The 13,199-nt window shown below is 36.4% G+C and overlaps 1 protein-coding gene across 2 annotated transcripts in view; it reads right to left on the bottom strand.

Moving 5' to 3' along the window:
- RIT2 (Ras like without CAAX 2) overlaps positions 1 to 13,199 on the bottom strand; it is a 381,117-nt gene that overhangs the window by 176,237 nt on the left and 191,681 nt on the right. For both annotated transcript variants that reach the window (XM_045456780.1, XM_045456781.1), the window contains exon 4: positions 10,729 to 10,920. In XM_045456780.1, the coding sequence (XP_045312736.1) occupies positions 10,729 to 10,920 (192 nt within the window). The remainder of the gene's footprint in view (positions 1 to 10,728; positions 10,921 to 13,199) is intronic.

A 13,199-nucleotide genomic window follows, 5' to 3' on the forward strand; every position in this document is an offset into this window, starting at 1 on the left:
CAGATTTTATCTGTTTATTACAAAAATGGCTTTGTCTCCTCATTAGGACAAACACTACTGAAAACAATGCAGTATTTCCAATTATTCCTGTTTCCTTATATTACACTCAAGGATTGGACCAAGAGACGTAGCTTTCTGCCTGGTCTCTCTCAACATATCCAGCATCATACTTAGCATTGGTGCTTTAAAGGATGTACACACATATTTTTGAATCACCTTTTCTTAGGATGGTGATGTTCCATGGAATTATCTCAAACTTTGTCTCCATCTTCCCTCAGTTTGTGTCCAGTAAGGAAAAAAAAAAAAAAAAAACACCAAGTATTTCTTTGCCTATTCTTTTTAAACATCTTTCTTCTGATTTTTTTTTTTCATTTAGTATAAACTAGTTCCTCCTTCCATTAAGTGCACAGACAAGCTGTGTGGGCAGATGTACACAAAATGGATCCAGTGTGAACAGTGCAGAGACACTAGCAAGTGGAGAAGTCACAACAAGAAGGGCACACTAGTGTGTGATGTTCACTGAACAAATGGTTTAGTATGCTTATGGTTTAAAATTCAAGGCATGAGAAGTTGGCATGAGAGAGGTGCGCAAGGACTGTGTTTAGATGGGATCAGGCGTTGGAATTTACTCCACAGACTATCAGAACAATTGAGTACAAAGGATAAAATTATCATATGCATTTTGAGAAAAACAAACAAAAAGCTCAAAAGCAGGGACCTACTAAGGGTGTTTGACACAGACTGGGAAGAATCTACCATAACCCTTATCCCACCTATATGTGACTTCTGTGCTTCAGATTCTGTGCTCCCTCTCTCTCTGCCACTCCCCCACTCGCACTCAATCTCTCTCTAGAATTAGAATAGAATTATTTAACTTAAAAACAGATCAATAGAATGTACTCAATCTGAACAAAGAGAATATAGACCAAAAGAAAAAATGGGATCATTTGCTGAAGCATTTCAGTAGAGAAGAGGTAGCCTTTTCAGTAAATGGTACTACAGCAATTAGATATCCAAAACAAACCAAAACAACAAAGCAAATAATAATAATAATAATAATAATAATAATAATAATAATAAGATAATAATAATAATACACATTTTATACAAGCAATAATTCAAGATAGATCATGCTCGTAAATGTAAAACATAAAACTTCAAGAAAAGGACATAGGTGAAAATCTTTGAGACCTAGAACTAAGTGGTATTCTTTGATTTGATACCAAAATCATAATTCTTTTAAGTAAAGAATGGACTTCAACAAAATTAAAATTTTTCCTGCAAAAGAGCTTGTTAAAAGAACAAAAGGCAAATTACAGACTGGGGGAAAATATTTGCAAATCATATATCTGACAAAGGCCTTGAATCTTGAGTTTACAAAGAGTTCCTCAATGCTTAATACTAAAAAAATAAATAAATAAAAATTAAAAAAAATAAAAAAAGGAATAACCCAATTATAAAATAGTCAAAGGACATGCACAGACATTTCACTGAAGAGGCTATACAGATGGCAAATAAACACATGAAAAGATGTCTACTATTATTAGTCATTGGAGAAATGCAAATTAAAACCATAATGGGATACCACTATACACCTAACAGAATGTCTAAAATGAAAAATAGTGATAACATCTAATGCTGGCAAGGGCGAGAATGTAAAGTAAGTACAGACACTCCGGAAAATATGTTGACATCTCCTTTCAAAACTAAAAATAGATGCATCCTAAGACCCAGAAATTTCACTCTTGGGCCTTTATCCCAAGGAATTATAGACTTGAGTTCATGCAGGAATTTGTACATAAATGTTCATAGCAGCTTTATTTATAATAAATGAAAACTGGAAACTACCCAAATGTCTTTAAAGGGTGAATGGATGAACAAACTGTAGTTATATCCAAACTGAATGTTATTCAGTAATAAAAAGGAACACATTATTGATAAACAAAACTTGGATGTACTTCAGGATATAGTGCTGAATGAAAACAGCCAATCTCAAAAGGACGCATACTGGGTGATTTCCATGTGTAACAATCAAGAAATAAACCATGTGTGCAGAGATGGAGAATGGACTGGTGGACTGATGGTTGCTGGGGGTTAGAAATTGGGGTGAGTAGCGAATGGGTATGGCTGTAAAGGAGTAACATGAGGGAGTCTTAAGGTAATGGTACAACAGGGTATCTTGATTGTGGTGGTGGTTATACAGGCTACATGGGTGATAAAACTGCGTATAATTATACAAATATACGCCCAGATGAGTGTGTTATAACTGGTGAAATTCAATATTCTCTATGCATTGAACAAATATCAAGTTCTTGGTTTTGATATTTTATAGTTATGTAAGAAAATAGTACTTGGGATGCTAAGAGAAAGGTGCACGGGTCTTTACACATTTGCTTGTAACCTCCTGTTCTGTATAATTATCTCAAAACACATTTTTAAATATTTTTTATTTATTTTTGAGAGAGAGAGAGAGAGAGAGAGAGACAGAGCACGAGCAGGAGAAGGGCAGAGAGAGCGGGAGACACAGAATCTGAAGCAGCCTCCAGGCTCTGAGCTGTCAGCACAGAGCCCGATGTGGGGCTCAAGCTCACAAACTGCAAGATCATGACCTAAGCCCAATTCGGACAGCCCAATTCGGACATCTAACCGCGTGAGCCCCCACGCGTCCCTCTCAAAACAAGTATAAAAGCAAGATGATTATGTAATTTCCCAAACATATGTTTGGATGAAGGGTAAGAGTTCCCAGTGTGCAAACAGGAAGTGTTCCTCTTTCAGAATATGGGTTTCCTTTGCTACTGAAAAGTTCACTTCAGAAAACTTGCCTTTACTAAGACCTACGTTAGTATCTGATTTTCAGATTATTTTCATCAAAATGAAATCTAACGATGATTTTCACTTTTACAAAATACTCTTTACTTCTTTGCTTTATGTCCTTTCAGTTTACAAAAAGGTTTTATAGGAACACTGTACTTTCAGATAACAAGGAGAACCTGTTTTTGTAATTCAACCTATAAATATCATTCTTTTGGATTTACAGGATCGTCTTGGTCTCTATGATACCTATACTTATAGCTGCACAAACACACTGAGGGTTTTTTGTTTGTCTGTTTGTTTTCAATACAACCAGAAGCCTGAGAACTAATATTATCACAAATGTCAGAGTTTGGCTATACCAGGATACCTAGGAAAGGGCAAGGAGGGCAGAAATCTCAAATAGAATAATAAGAATTTTAAAACTTCACCTACTCAGTATTTCTTTTGAGAAAGTTAAGGGATTGGTCTGAAAATTTTTAAGAGATATGAACAACTTTGTATCTGGGATTTCATTTCAAAGCTCCAATCTGATTCCCCATAAAGCTTTTCTTTCCTCCTTTCCTTAAAAAGAAGCTTTTCTATATACTTCCACTGACTTGTCAATTTTACAAATGTGGCCAATGATCCATGAAAACCAAACAATTCACTGTAACACCATTTAAATAAGGAAGGGAAGCAAACAGTTATGTCACTTCAAACTGAGGAGACACAACCTCTGTTCCAATGAAACGTGAAACTGCCAAATGGGAAGCCATTTAGTCACAGGTGCACAATATATGCAGTAAAATTTAGATTTTCTTACGACATATTTGAATGGAGAAGTGGATTTAATTTAGGATATTTTCATCACTGTTCTTTTTGTATCAGTTTTTAAAATTTTTATTTTTTATGTGTCTATGTACATATGTGCGTGTGTGACAAAAAGAGCATGTGTGTTTTTCTTTCAGGTCTCCAATATCTAAGACTTTAAAAAGGCTTATAGGGTCTAGATTCTCTCTTATGGAGTCTGAAGTATAAATGATCTCATGTCTTTCCATCTATATTCCTTCTAGCCCTGTGGCTCTCTAGCTTGCTGCAGAATCACCCCATTTGTTCAAATAGATTTCTGTGCCTTCTTCCCATTGTTTCTGATTTACGAGGATTAGGATAGAGGCTGAGAATTTGTGTTTCCCACAATGTTTCTAGGTGATACAGATTCATCCTCATTCAGGATGAGGCTGTCCGTACATGGAAAAATTAACTTTTCTAAAATGGCAAAACATCATTTTAGGTCTTTCTCATTTATTGTCATTTTTTACTCAGTTTGACTTAGCTCATGATCTAACAGAAATTCCTAACATTGATTCCTCCAAAGCTTTGTTCAAAATTCAGTTACTTCAAGATGGCTACTCTGTTCCACATTTGAAAAGTAGGAAAATAATTTCAAAATACATTTTGCAAAATCTGTGCACTGAAGCCTATACATTGCAGTTAAAAAATTCACTGGGCCTTCTCCCAGTTTTAATCACCTTTCCTTTTGACACAATACCTAAATATTTGATTTGGTAGGGTGTAAATTGTGAAACCTGTTAGAATAACCCAAAGAATAAACAATCCAGGTGAGGGATAAGGATGGTAGTACCTCGTATTTATTAAGTCCCTAGTTTGTACCAAAGACTGTGCTAATCTAATGACATTATCTCATCTACTACCTAAAAACCTGTGAAAGTAATATTATCCCCATTCTACAGAAGCAGACACTGAGAGGGATTTTGTAGCACACGGTACTGGTTAGAGATCAACGCTTGTGAAGGAAGGAGTAGGAAGCTGGATTGGATACAGGGAGAAGGTCAATGACAATGCAAGCCAACGGAGTCTTTGCCAAACCGGCATGGGGATCTGGAGCAAGATTGGCTTGTCGCAGTGTCCCACTGGATTGCAATGGCTGGAAATTTTTGCCCACGCCTCATTGCAAGTGGGTATCCCTGGGAAGGGTAGGACCTCAGTCAAGGAGGCTTTGTTACTGAGAATGACCCTGAAGCATCTGACAGCTGAAGTGATCTACTGACTATGCCTCCTGTCTCTGTGCTGGGAGGGATATACTTTTTTGAAGGAGAATTTGGGTGTTCATCTTGAGTTTGCCACTCATGCGTCCAAGGACACAGTGATTGTCTCAGTGAATATTCAAGCTCAGGACTACCTGGTTCTTTTGATGATATACTTTGTTATTTTCTAAAATGTATTTGCTAAATATAGGTCTTCACTTTGTCTTGAGGAGTCTAATCATGGACACCCACTGTGTTGTGTGACAATGCAACAGTGCCCTCTGGTACCACTGAATAATGAAGCAGTTTGTCCATACATGAAAGGTCTCCAAACTTCACTGTAATTTTGTCACCTGTCATCCTGTCAGCGTGCTGCATGAGTATGGAATTCATGAATAGTCCATTGCTTTTACCCAAGCTGCCATCATCCTTCATCCTGATGACTAAATCTCCTGATTGGTATTCCTGCTTCCATTCTTGCCCTCCTCCATCAACTAGATGGACAATGAAAACTCATTCGTGCCACACCTCTGCTCAAATATTTGAAAGAATTTTCTTCCCATGTGTGTATTTATGTATAAATATATAAATATAAATATATTTGTAATTATAATTATAAATAAATATAAATAAATTTGCATATAATTTTACTCACGACACCATTTTTGTAGTGTGTAGTTGGTACATACATGCACAAATTGATCATTATCTGTCTCCCTTACTATAATTTCAGATTCTTCTTAAGTTTGAATTTGTCATGTTCACTCCAGAACAACCAGATTCTAAAAACGTGCCGGTTACCTATTGAGTAATTACTAAATATTTGGTAAATAAATTGGATTAAAAAATAGTTTCAGCAAAAAAAGTTATGTAAGGATCAGAAAACTGATCTGGGTTCAAATTCTAGTTTCAAAACTTACCCATCTAGATAAATTACATCAAATTCTAAGCTTTTTTTCCATTTTAATTGGAGTTAATATATTTGGATGTGTAATGAAATGAAATAGCCTATCAAGAAGATGCTATGGAAAGGATAAGTAAGGCTAGATAATTGTCAAATTTAAATGTGTATTCCCATTATATTGCATGAATTATCAAAACTCTTTTCCCACAAAAAAACCCTCATCATTTGGAAAAATGTGTTTGTATGAATTATCTAATATGCTGATTAAAGATGAAGTATTACTCTTTTGCACTTTTAAAAACTTGAATAGCATTTGCAACTACTGCATTATAACATATCCAACATGCTCTGGTACATATTTATGCTTTGTGTTTGACCAAGTGTGTCTTCAAGGTAGGCCCTATCTATCAAATTATCCTGAGGATGCTTGATATACATGTGCCAGGCAGGCTGGTCTTCCCAACCTCTCCTCCTCAACACTCCATGTCTTGTGCACACTCACAGCCCTGGTTCACATTTCCTATTCTCTACACCTACTTTTGTTGTTCCTTCCCCGAAGGACTGTCATCATTCACCTGCTACTTCCTACCTGGTCAGGATGCCACTCCATTCAGCATCTTCCTTCCTCAAAATGTTGCCAACATTGATTTTTCCTGGTTTTCAACAACAATTGCACTTATGCATGTGTCATATCATTCAACATTTAGTTCTGTTGTTTAATACAATGTTGTACATCACATGCATTGATCCTTTCAGAAGAGAAAGTCCTTGAGGACAGAGACTGGCTTACTCATTCCTTTACTGTGTCCCCAAACTGCCACCGCTCTGCCAAGGGAAGTACATGCTTGACAAAAACTCTAAATAGATGTTTTTCTTAACACAGAAATTTCTGATCTCTACAGCTTTCATATGCCCCTCTCAATAAAGGAGTTGAACTATTTTCACTAGGTAGATAACTGAAGAATAAGGTCTTTCATGTTTCCAGATCTGCATTCGAAGAGTTAGGCTGTGGAAAGCTGAGTTTCAAGACTTCAAACTGAGTATTAAGCTGCAATTAGACTGTCAGCACTGAAAGGTTTGTCATGGTCTACCTTCAGGATAAAACAGTTTGTGGTCTACAACAGATGTAAAACTTTCCTAACCCAGCTTTCAGATCTTTGGGACTCACTCCATTTATAGCACCATTTTTACTCTGTAGAATTTTGCAAAAACAGAAAAAAGGCAGAAATTATTACTTTCCACTCCCCAGTGTGACAGCAGAAGACCCAATAGGGAGAAAGGCCACGCAAGCTCAGGGACCTATTGTAGCCTAGGACTTTAAAAAGGGCTTTAGAATAGTCTGGCTGGACTCAGGACAAGATGGTGCCCCTGATTAGAGAACAGTGCCTTTCAGTAGTTTTGAGCACCATTTTCTTGCCCTTAATTTTCCTCACATTCTTCCCAACTCTGGCTATTACTGCCTTGTCCAGCTCCTTGCCCTGGAGCTCCTCACTCCACCTCCAAAGAGCTATTGTTCTGCTCCTTCCTGCTCCAGTAAAATGCAATTGTTTATCTTCTATCCTCTCAGGAGCATGCTAAGATCCTGAAATGAATATAACAAATTTCATGAAAAACAATAATGGTTTGCAGGCCCAAATTATAAAATAGTGAGATTTCAAATCAGAGACAGTGGACATGTTCTCACAGCCCTAACTAGCTATGTGACCTTGAGCAATTCACTGAATGTATTGAAGTTTCAGAAAACTCATAGGTAAATAGGTACCATAAAGGAGCCTACTTTGTGGCCTTATGGTAAACATGAAATAAAATTATGTGTCCTAAATGCCTGGCACTGAGTGTTGCAATACTAAATGCATCATCAGGATCAGTGTCAAAATGAATATTGTTCTCAGAGAAAATACTCAAAGTTAAACAGAGCGCTTCAATATATTTTCTTAAAGACGTCATTTATGATGAAGGACATCAGGCAACAAAACATGTTTCTTTTTCTTGGTAAAAAGGGACTTGGAATTCACCAAGATGGATTCAAAATGTAGCCACCCACTCTACCACACAAGCATGATAAGAAGCAGCTGTTACCATCAGCACTTCCCTTTCAACCACTTTCTATGAGGAAGAAGAGCTGTCAAGTAAAAACCCTGCTTCTCTGCCTCCTAACACTGAACATAAGCACTAGCATCATTTCCTTCAGAAGCTTCCAGAGTTTAACATTATCACTCTAGGACTCTTCACAAAACTCCTTTGAGCTATAGATGATGCAGGTGTCAACATCTTTGTTTTGGGGGGAAAATGTGGAAAAAACCCAAAACTAAAATGGAGACCTATCCTTTAAAGACTGATGTAAGAAAAAGAGTGCATGTGATCAGGGTTTTAGTCTTAAATTTGTCACTAACAGCAGTATTTTATTAAAATCAATTTCTATCAGTATACTTACTTCTCGAATATCCTCATCCATCAACTGCTTGCCTTACAACTACACGGGGCAGTTACAGGATTAAAATAAAGTGAGAATTGAAAGCATTTTGAAAAGGAAAAACCACTCTACAATTATAGGAACAATTATTTCTATCACAAACACCACAGCCAGAAGCCAAATTTGCATATCAACACTTCATTATTGGAGACATTGGTACATGAGCAGTTTTAAAAAGATTGTAATTTGAGTTTTCATGGTTTTTGCACTTTCTATGACTATCTTGTTTACTTGCTTTTATCTAAAAGGGAAAGTATGTCAAATCTGCTAAATTACTCAGCTTAATACTATTTTTGTTATTTGTTTCAGTGATGTTTGTGATGCCTGTGAGTCACATCACTGCTAATCTGCAATTACCCAGGCTGAGTCTGGGTATCTGTTGAACACCTTTGATCCTGGGAAAGCAGAAGCAGAGCCAGGATGGGGAGAGGAAAGCAAATGCCAGCCAGTGCTGGAATCATGGAGAGAAATCATTCTACAGACAATGTGATTAACTTTTGCCTGAAGATGTTTCCCTCATGTTCTCAAATGTACTAGCTTACAAGAGTCACTTGTAGCTCTCTTGACTGGCATTCAATTAAAGGTTTATGTTTCCTAGAAATTCTGAGAAGTACAGTTAAATGTGGTCATGTAATCACTGATGGTATATTTGCATCTCAGGGTGCTCCCACATGTCATTTCCCACAAGTCCTAAAAGAAAATAAAAATTAAAAAAAAACCTAGAACCTCCCCACTCTTCAGAGGAGTATCTGAAGAGTTCACCACTAGACCTATACCTCTCTTTTTTTCTTTCCTTTTTGTCAAGTATCACAGAAGAGATTCATATTTCACTGGTGAGATAAACTTGAATTCCTATCTCATAGAAATGTAACCATGTCATACTAAACACTACTTTGGGGGAAAAAAATAAAGCAATGCAGAAGAACAGGTACAGAGGAGACAAATATTATAGCTCCTAAAAAATAGTCAGCTGCCACTTTAGGATGCTTAGATTTTCAAGTCAGATATACAAAAAATGCCGCTACAAAAATGTACTGCACGAAATCGTAGAAATTTTGTTTCTGTATTAAAAATAGATTTATAAGCATTGGCTCCACATGAGATATTTTCACTTGAGAAAACTTAAAAGTCATCTGATACAAAAATACAAATATATTTAACACTTAAAGTAGGAGTAAACTGTTTCAGTGAAGATTCTAGCCTTAGAAAAAGAATTTACGAGGTTACTTTAAGAAGAATAAAAATTATTAATTGGAAACACACAAACTATTAAAATCCAGCTCAAATTTAAGGGCAGTTTAAATAAAGATAAAGTATCTAAAATTATAACTAAACCATTCAATTTAGGTAATTCAATTTACAAAAATTTGTTTTGCATGACTTAGTAATTTAACTTTATACAAAGTGAGTCATGACAATAGAATTGTGAGATGATTTGCCTGGCCCCTGAACTAGGTTTTGGTCATTTAATCTCTTTAGGAGTACTGAGGACAACTGAAGTATCATTACCCTGTAGAGATGAGGCCATCAGTTTGCCCATCAGGCCCTGAGAGTGTCTGATCAGGTAAGAATAAATTATAATGAACCACATGAAATCTGGTAAAGGATTGCAGTCTGTGGTTTCTGCATTATCAGAAGCTAGCCATAGTTTCTGTATTGTCAATTTTGTTCGTTTGGAGAAAGGAACTGAGGATCACAATGATACAGTAGGGGCAGCTTGAAGCAGATTTATGGTATATGGAAGGTGTTTCTTATTCAACCTGAAAAGTAGTAGCTTCTGAAGGTAGCTTCTGGAAGGTAGGAGGAGTCCTATTTTGATTATCCATCACTGCATGAAAAATTACTCTAAAATATGGTGGTTTAAACAACTCTATTTTATTTGCCTATGATTTTGTGGATCAGAAACCCAGACCAGGCTCAGCTGAGAGTTGTCTCTCTTCCATATGGATTGACTAGGTTATCTTATAAAGTTATAGTCAGATGGTAGCTGGTTCTAGAACATGATAAGTAGCTTTGCCCACATATGTGGTGCCTTGGCAGGAACTGCGGTGAAGCTGGATGTTGCTTTGTTCACATGGATCTCTCTAATGATTACATTGGTCTTTACATGGTAGCTGGATCTCAAGAGCAAGCATTTTAAGTGGCAAAGGTAGAATCTGCAGATTCTTATGACTCTACCTCTATAGGTACACAGCATCATCTCTACTATACTCTACTGCCCAAAACAAATCATAGGGCCAGCCCAAATCTAAGGAGTGGGAAAAACAGACAGGAGGATTCCATCATCCTGATGGAATAAAGATACTGCAAAGTAGCATGTGGGATGGGATATATTGTAGTGGCTAACACAATCCACCAGAGATTTTAAAAGATTTTTTTTTTTTTTTTTTTTAGAAAATCACATGCGTCATTTCTTTCTCATAATTCTCAGTATGAACCTTGGAGAGCAGGCATACTTGGTATTACGTACTCTCAGAGTTAAAAGCAAACTGAAAAAAAATTTTGGCACTCACCTGGCGGAACTGTTCTAGGTCAATTTTGTTACCCACCAGCACCAAGGGAATTTCATAGGTGTGGCGGACTTGAAAAATGAGCTCTTTAAACTTGGCAGCTTCCTGGAATGACTGGCGGTCAGTGACAGAGTAACAGATGATGAATCCCTCTCCACCTCGCATATACTGCTCCCGCATGGCTGTGAATTCTGCCTGTAGAAAAAGAACAAAATTGTTACAGAATTTAAGATAGTGAAGCCAACACATCAATAAAAGGTAAAAAGTAGGTAAATTATGAGACCAAGTAGTTTGGGTAGAAATTTTTAAAAGTTATTTCTGGGGTTTGCATATAGAAAAGCAGTATGGGGTCTAAACATGAAATCTGGAAGCTTTAAAGTGCTCAGAGTGTTGATATTTAATCATAGAAAATTTGATTCAAGAGATCTTGGGGGGAGAGATTTTAAATAGCAGGTTAACTAATGAACTCTCAGGGATTATGCACATCCTTTTAATAGCTTTCTACTTAATGATCTCGTTTTAGGAAAGGGAATCTAATTTTGTGTACTCTGAACATTCAAACCTAGAGGAAATAATTTTCTCCTCAAAAAGATGAAAAGAAACACAAGTTTAACTTTGATTATCCTTGTGAATGGAGGAAGCTATTAGCACAGATAATCTAAGACCCAGTTTATGTGTTTGGGTTTTCTTAGATTTGTCTCCTGAGGGGCACCAACAAAGGGAACTTGTTGGCTGAGTCATGGGTCCCTTTCCAAGTTCTGTTCACTCTTACATCCTCTTCTTTTTCTGCAGGGAGAAATATACCGCTGTCCCAACCTGGGAGACACTGCTGTATTAGTTTTTCATGTTGCAGCCCACCTGACCTACAGTTTCCCGGCAACTCAAAATTCTGCATTTGGTCTGAGCTGCAATACAAAACATTCCTTTTAGTCTAAATATCTGTTTTCATTCACTGTTATTCTGCTGAATCCATGGTTAAAATCACAAGGGCTAGTTAGATACATGCAATGGGAAATATAAAAATTAGATCCTGGCTGTGGAACAAGCCATATTCAACAGTAAAACAACACAAGAATATATTGTGACTCGGAATGTTTGTGAAATAAGTCCTCAAAGAAAGGAAGGATCCCGTGATCTTGAGCTGTATTTGAAGATTTTGCAGAGATGGGAATTCTTCACCCAGTGAACTATTTATAAGAATTACTAAAATGCCTTTTTTAGAGTAATTGTTGAAATAAATGTTAATTTGATTTAACATGGCTTGACTTTTGAAGGGTAGGAGCATTTATATAGATCCAAAAATTTTGGGAAACTGAGGTGCTTATGAGTGTAGAGAGGGTAATAAAGTTAATAGGTCCTGAGTTAGTGGGTGAATCTTTTTGAATCAACATGGGTTGGGTACAAACAGTATTGCTGGGTTTAATCTATCATTAAAGTTTTAAGAACTTGCCTGGTGGCCACTACAAATTAGTTTAAGACAGCAATTTATAAAGTCAGGATATAGAATTTTACTTTATCTCTGCTGAGTTTTATATACTAGCTAAATTTTCTTATATTCAAATTGATTAAAATTATTTTAGAGTGGGGAAAAAAGAAAAATTAAAAAAGTTCTAAGAACTTGAGCCCAGAAAGGAAAAATAAAAGCCTTATCCAAGGATTAACAGCCAGCTGATATGGAATTAGTTTGAATAACTTATCTTCTCTGATTCGTACTATCACCATTTACTTAGTACTAAAGTTTATTTAAACTCAATTCTAAATTTCACCATGTGAGTGTAATGCACTAACATGGGAGAAAAAAAAATCCTTTGGGCCTGTTTCTTCATCTGTAAGATAAGGTTGACTTATAAAAGTTCTGGTGTCCCTCACAGTTCTGGCCTTCTCTAATTCTTTTTATTTTTTTTTAATGTTTATTTATTTTTGAGAGGGAGAGAGAGGCAGAGTGTGAATGAGGGAGGGAAAGACACACACACACACACACACACACACACACACACACACACACACACAGAAACCAAAGCAGGCTCCAGGCTCTGAACTGTCAGCACAAAGCCTAATGCGGGTCTCGAACCCATGAACCATGAGATCATGCCTTGAGCTGAAGTTGGTTGCCTAACTGACTGAGCCACCCAGGCACCACTGACATTCTCTAATTCTGATAATACTTTGCCTCAGTCAGAATCCCACAGTTGATGTGGATTGACTAGAGACCTATGGACTTAAATTGTTAAATGAGGTTTCTCCAACTTATAATTACATTTTTTAAATAGAAATGATACAATTACCATAGAAGTATACATGATATTTAAGGATTTATTACATCAGTGTATATGATCAAAACAACAAAAGTACAAACTAAACCAGAAGAAATTTATCTTACAATTTGCAGTTCATTGTATTTGCCAATTACTATCATTAAGCATTAAAATTGTTTATTTTAATTGTCTATTAAAAAATAACCCACATATTGCAAA

The sequence above is a fragment of the Leopardus geoffroyi genome, chromosome D3 (assembly GCF_018350155.1).
Source record: "Leopardus geoffroyi isolate Oge1 chromosome D3, O.geoffroyi_Oge1_pat1.0, whole genome shotgun sequence".
Taxonomy (NCBI): domain Eukaryota; kingdom Metazoa; phylum Chordata; class Mammalia; order Carnivora; family Felidae; genus Leopardus; species Leopardus geoffroyi.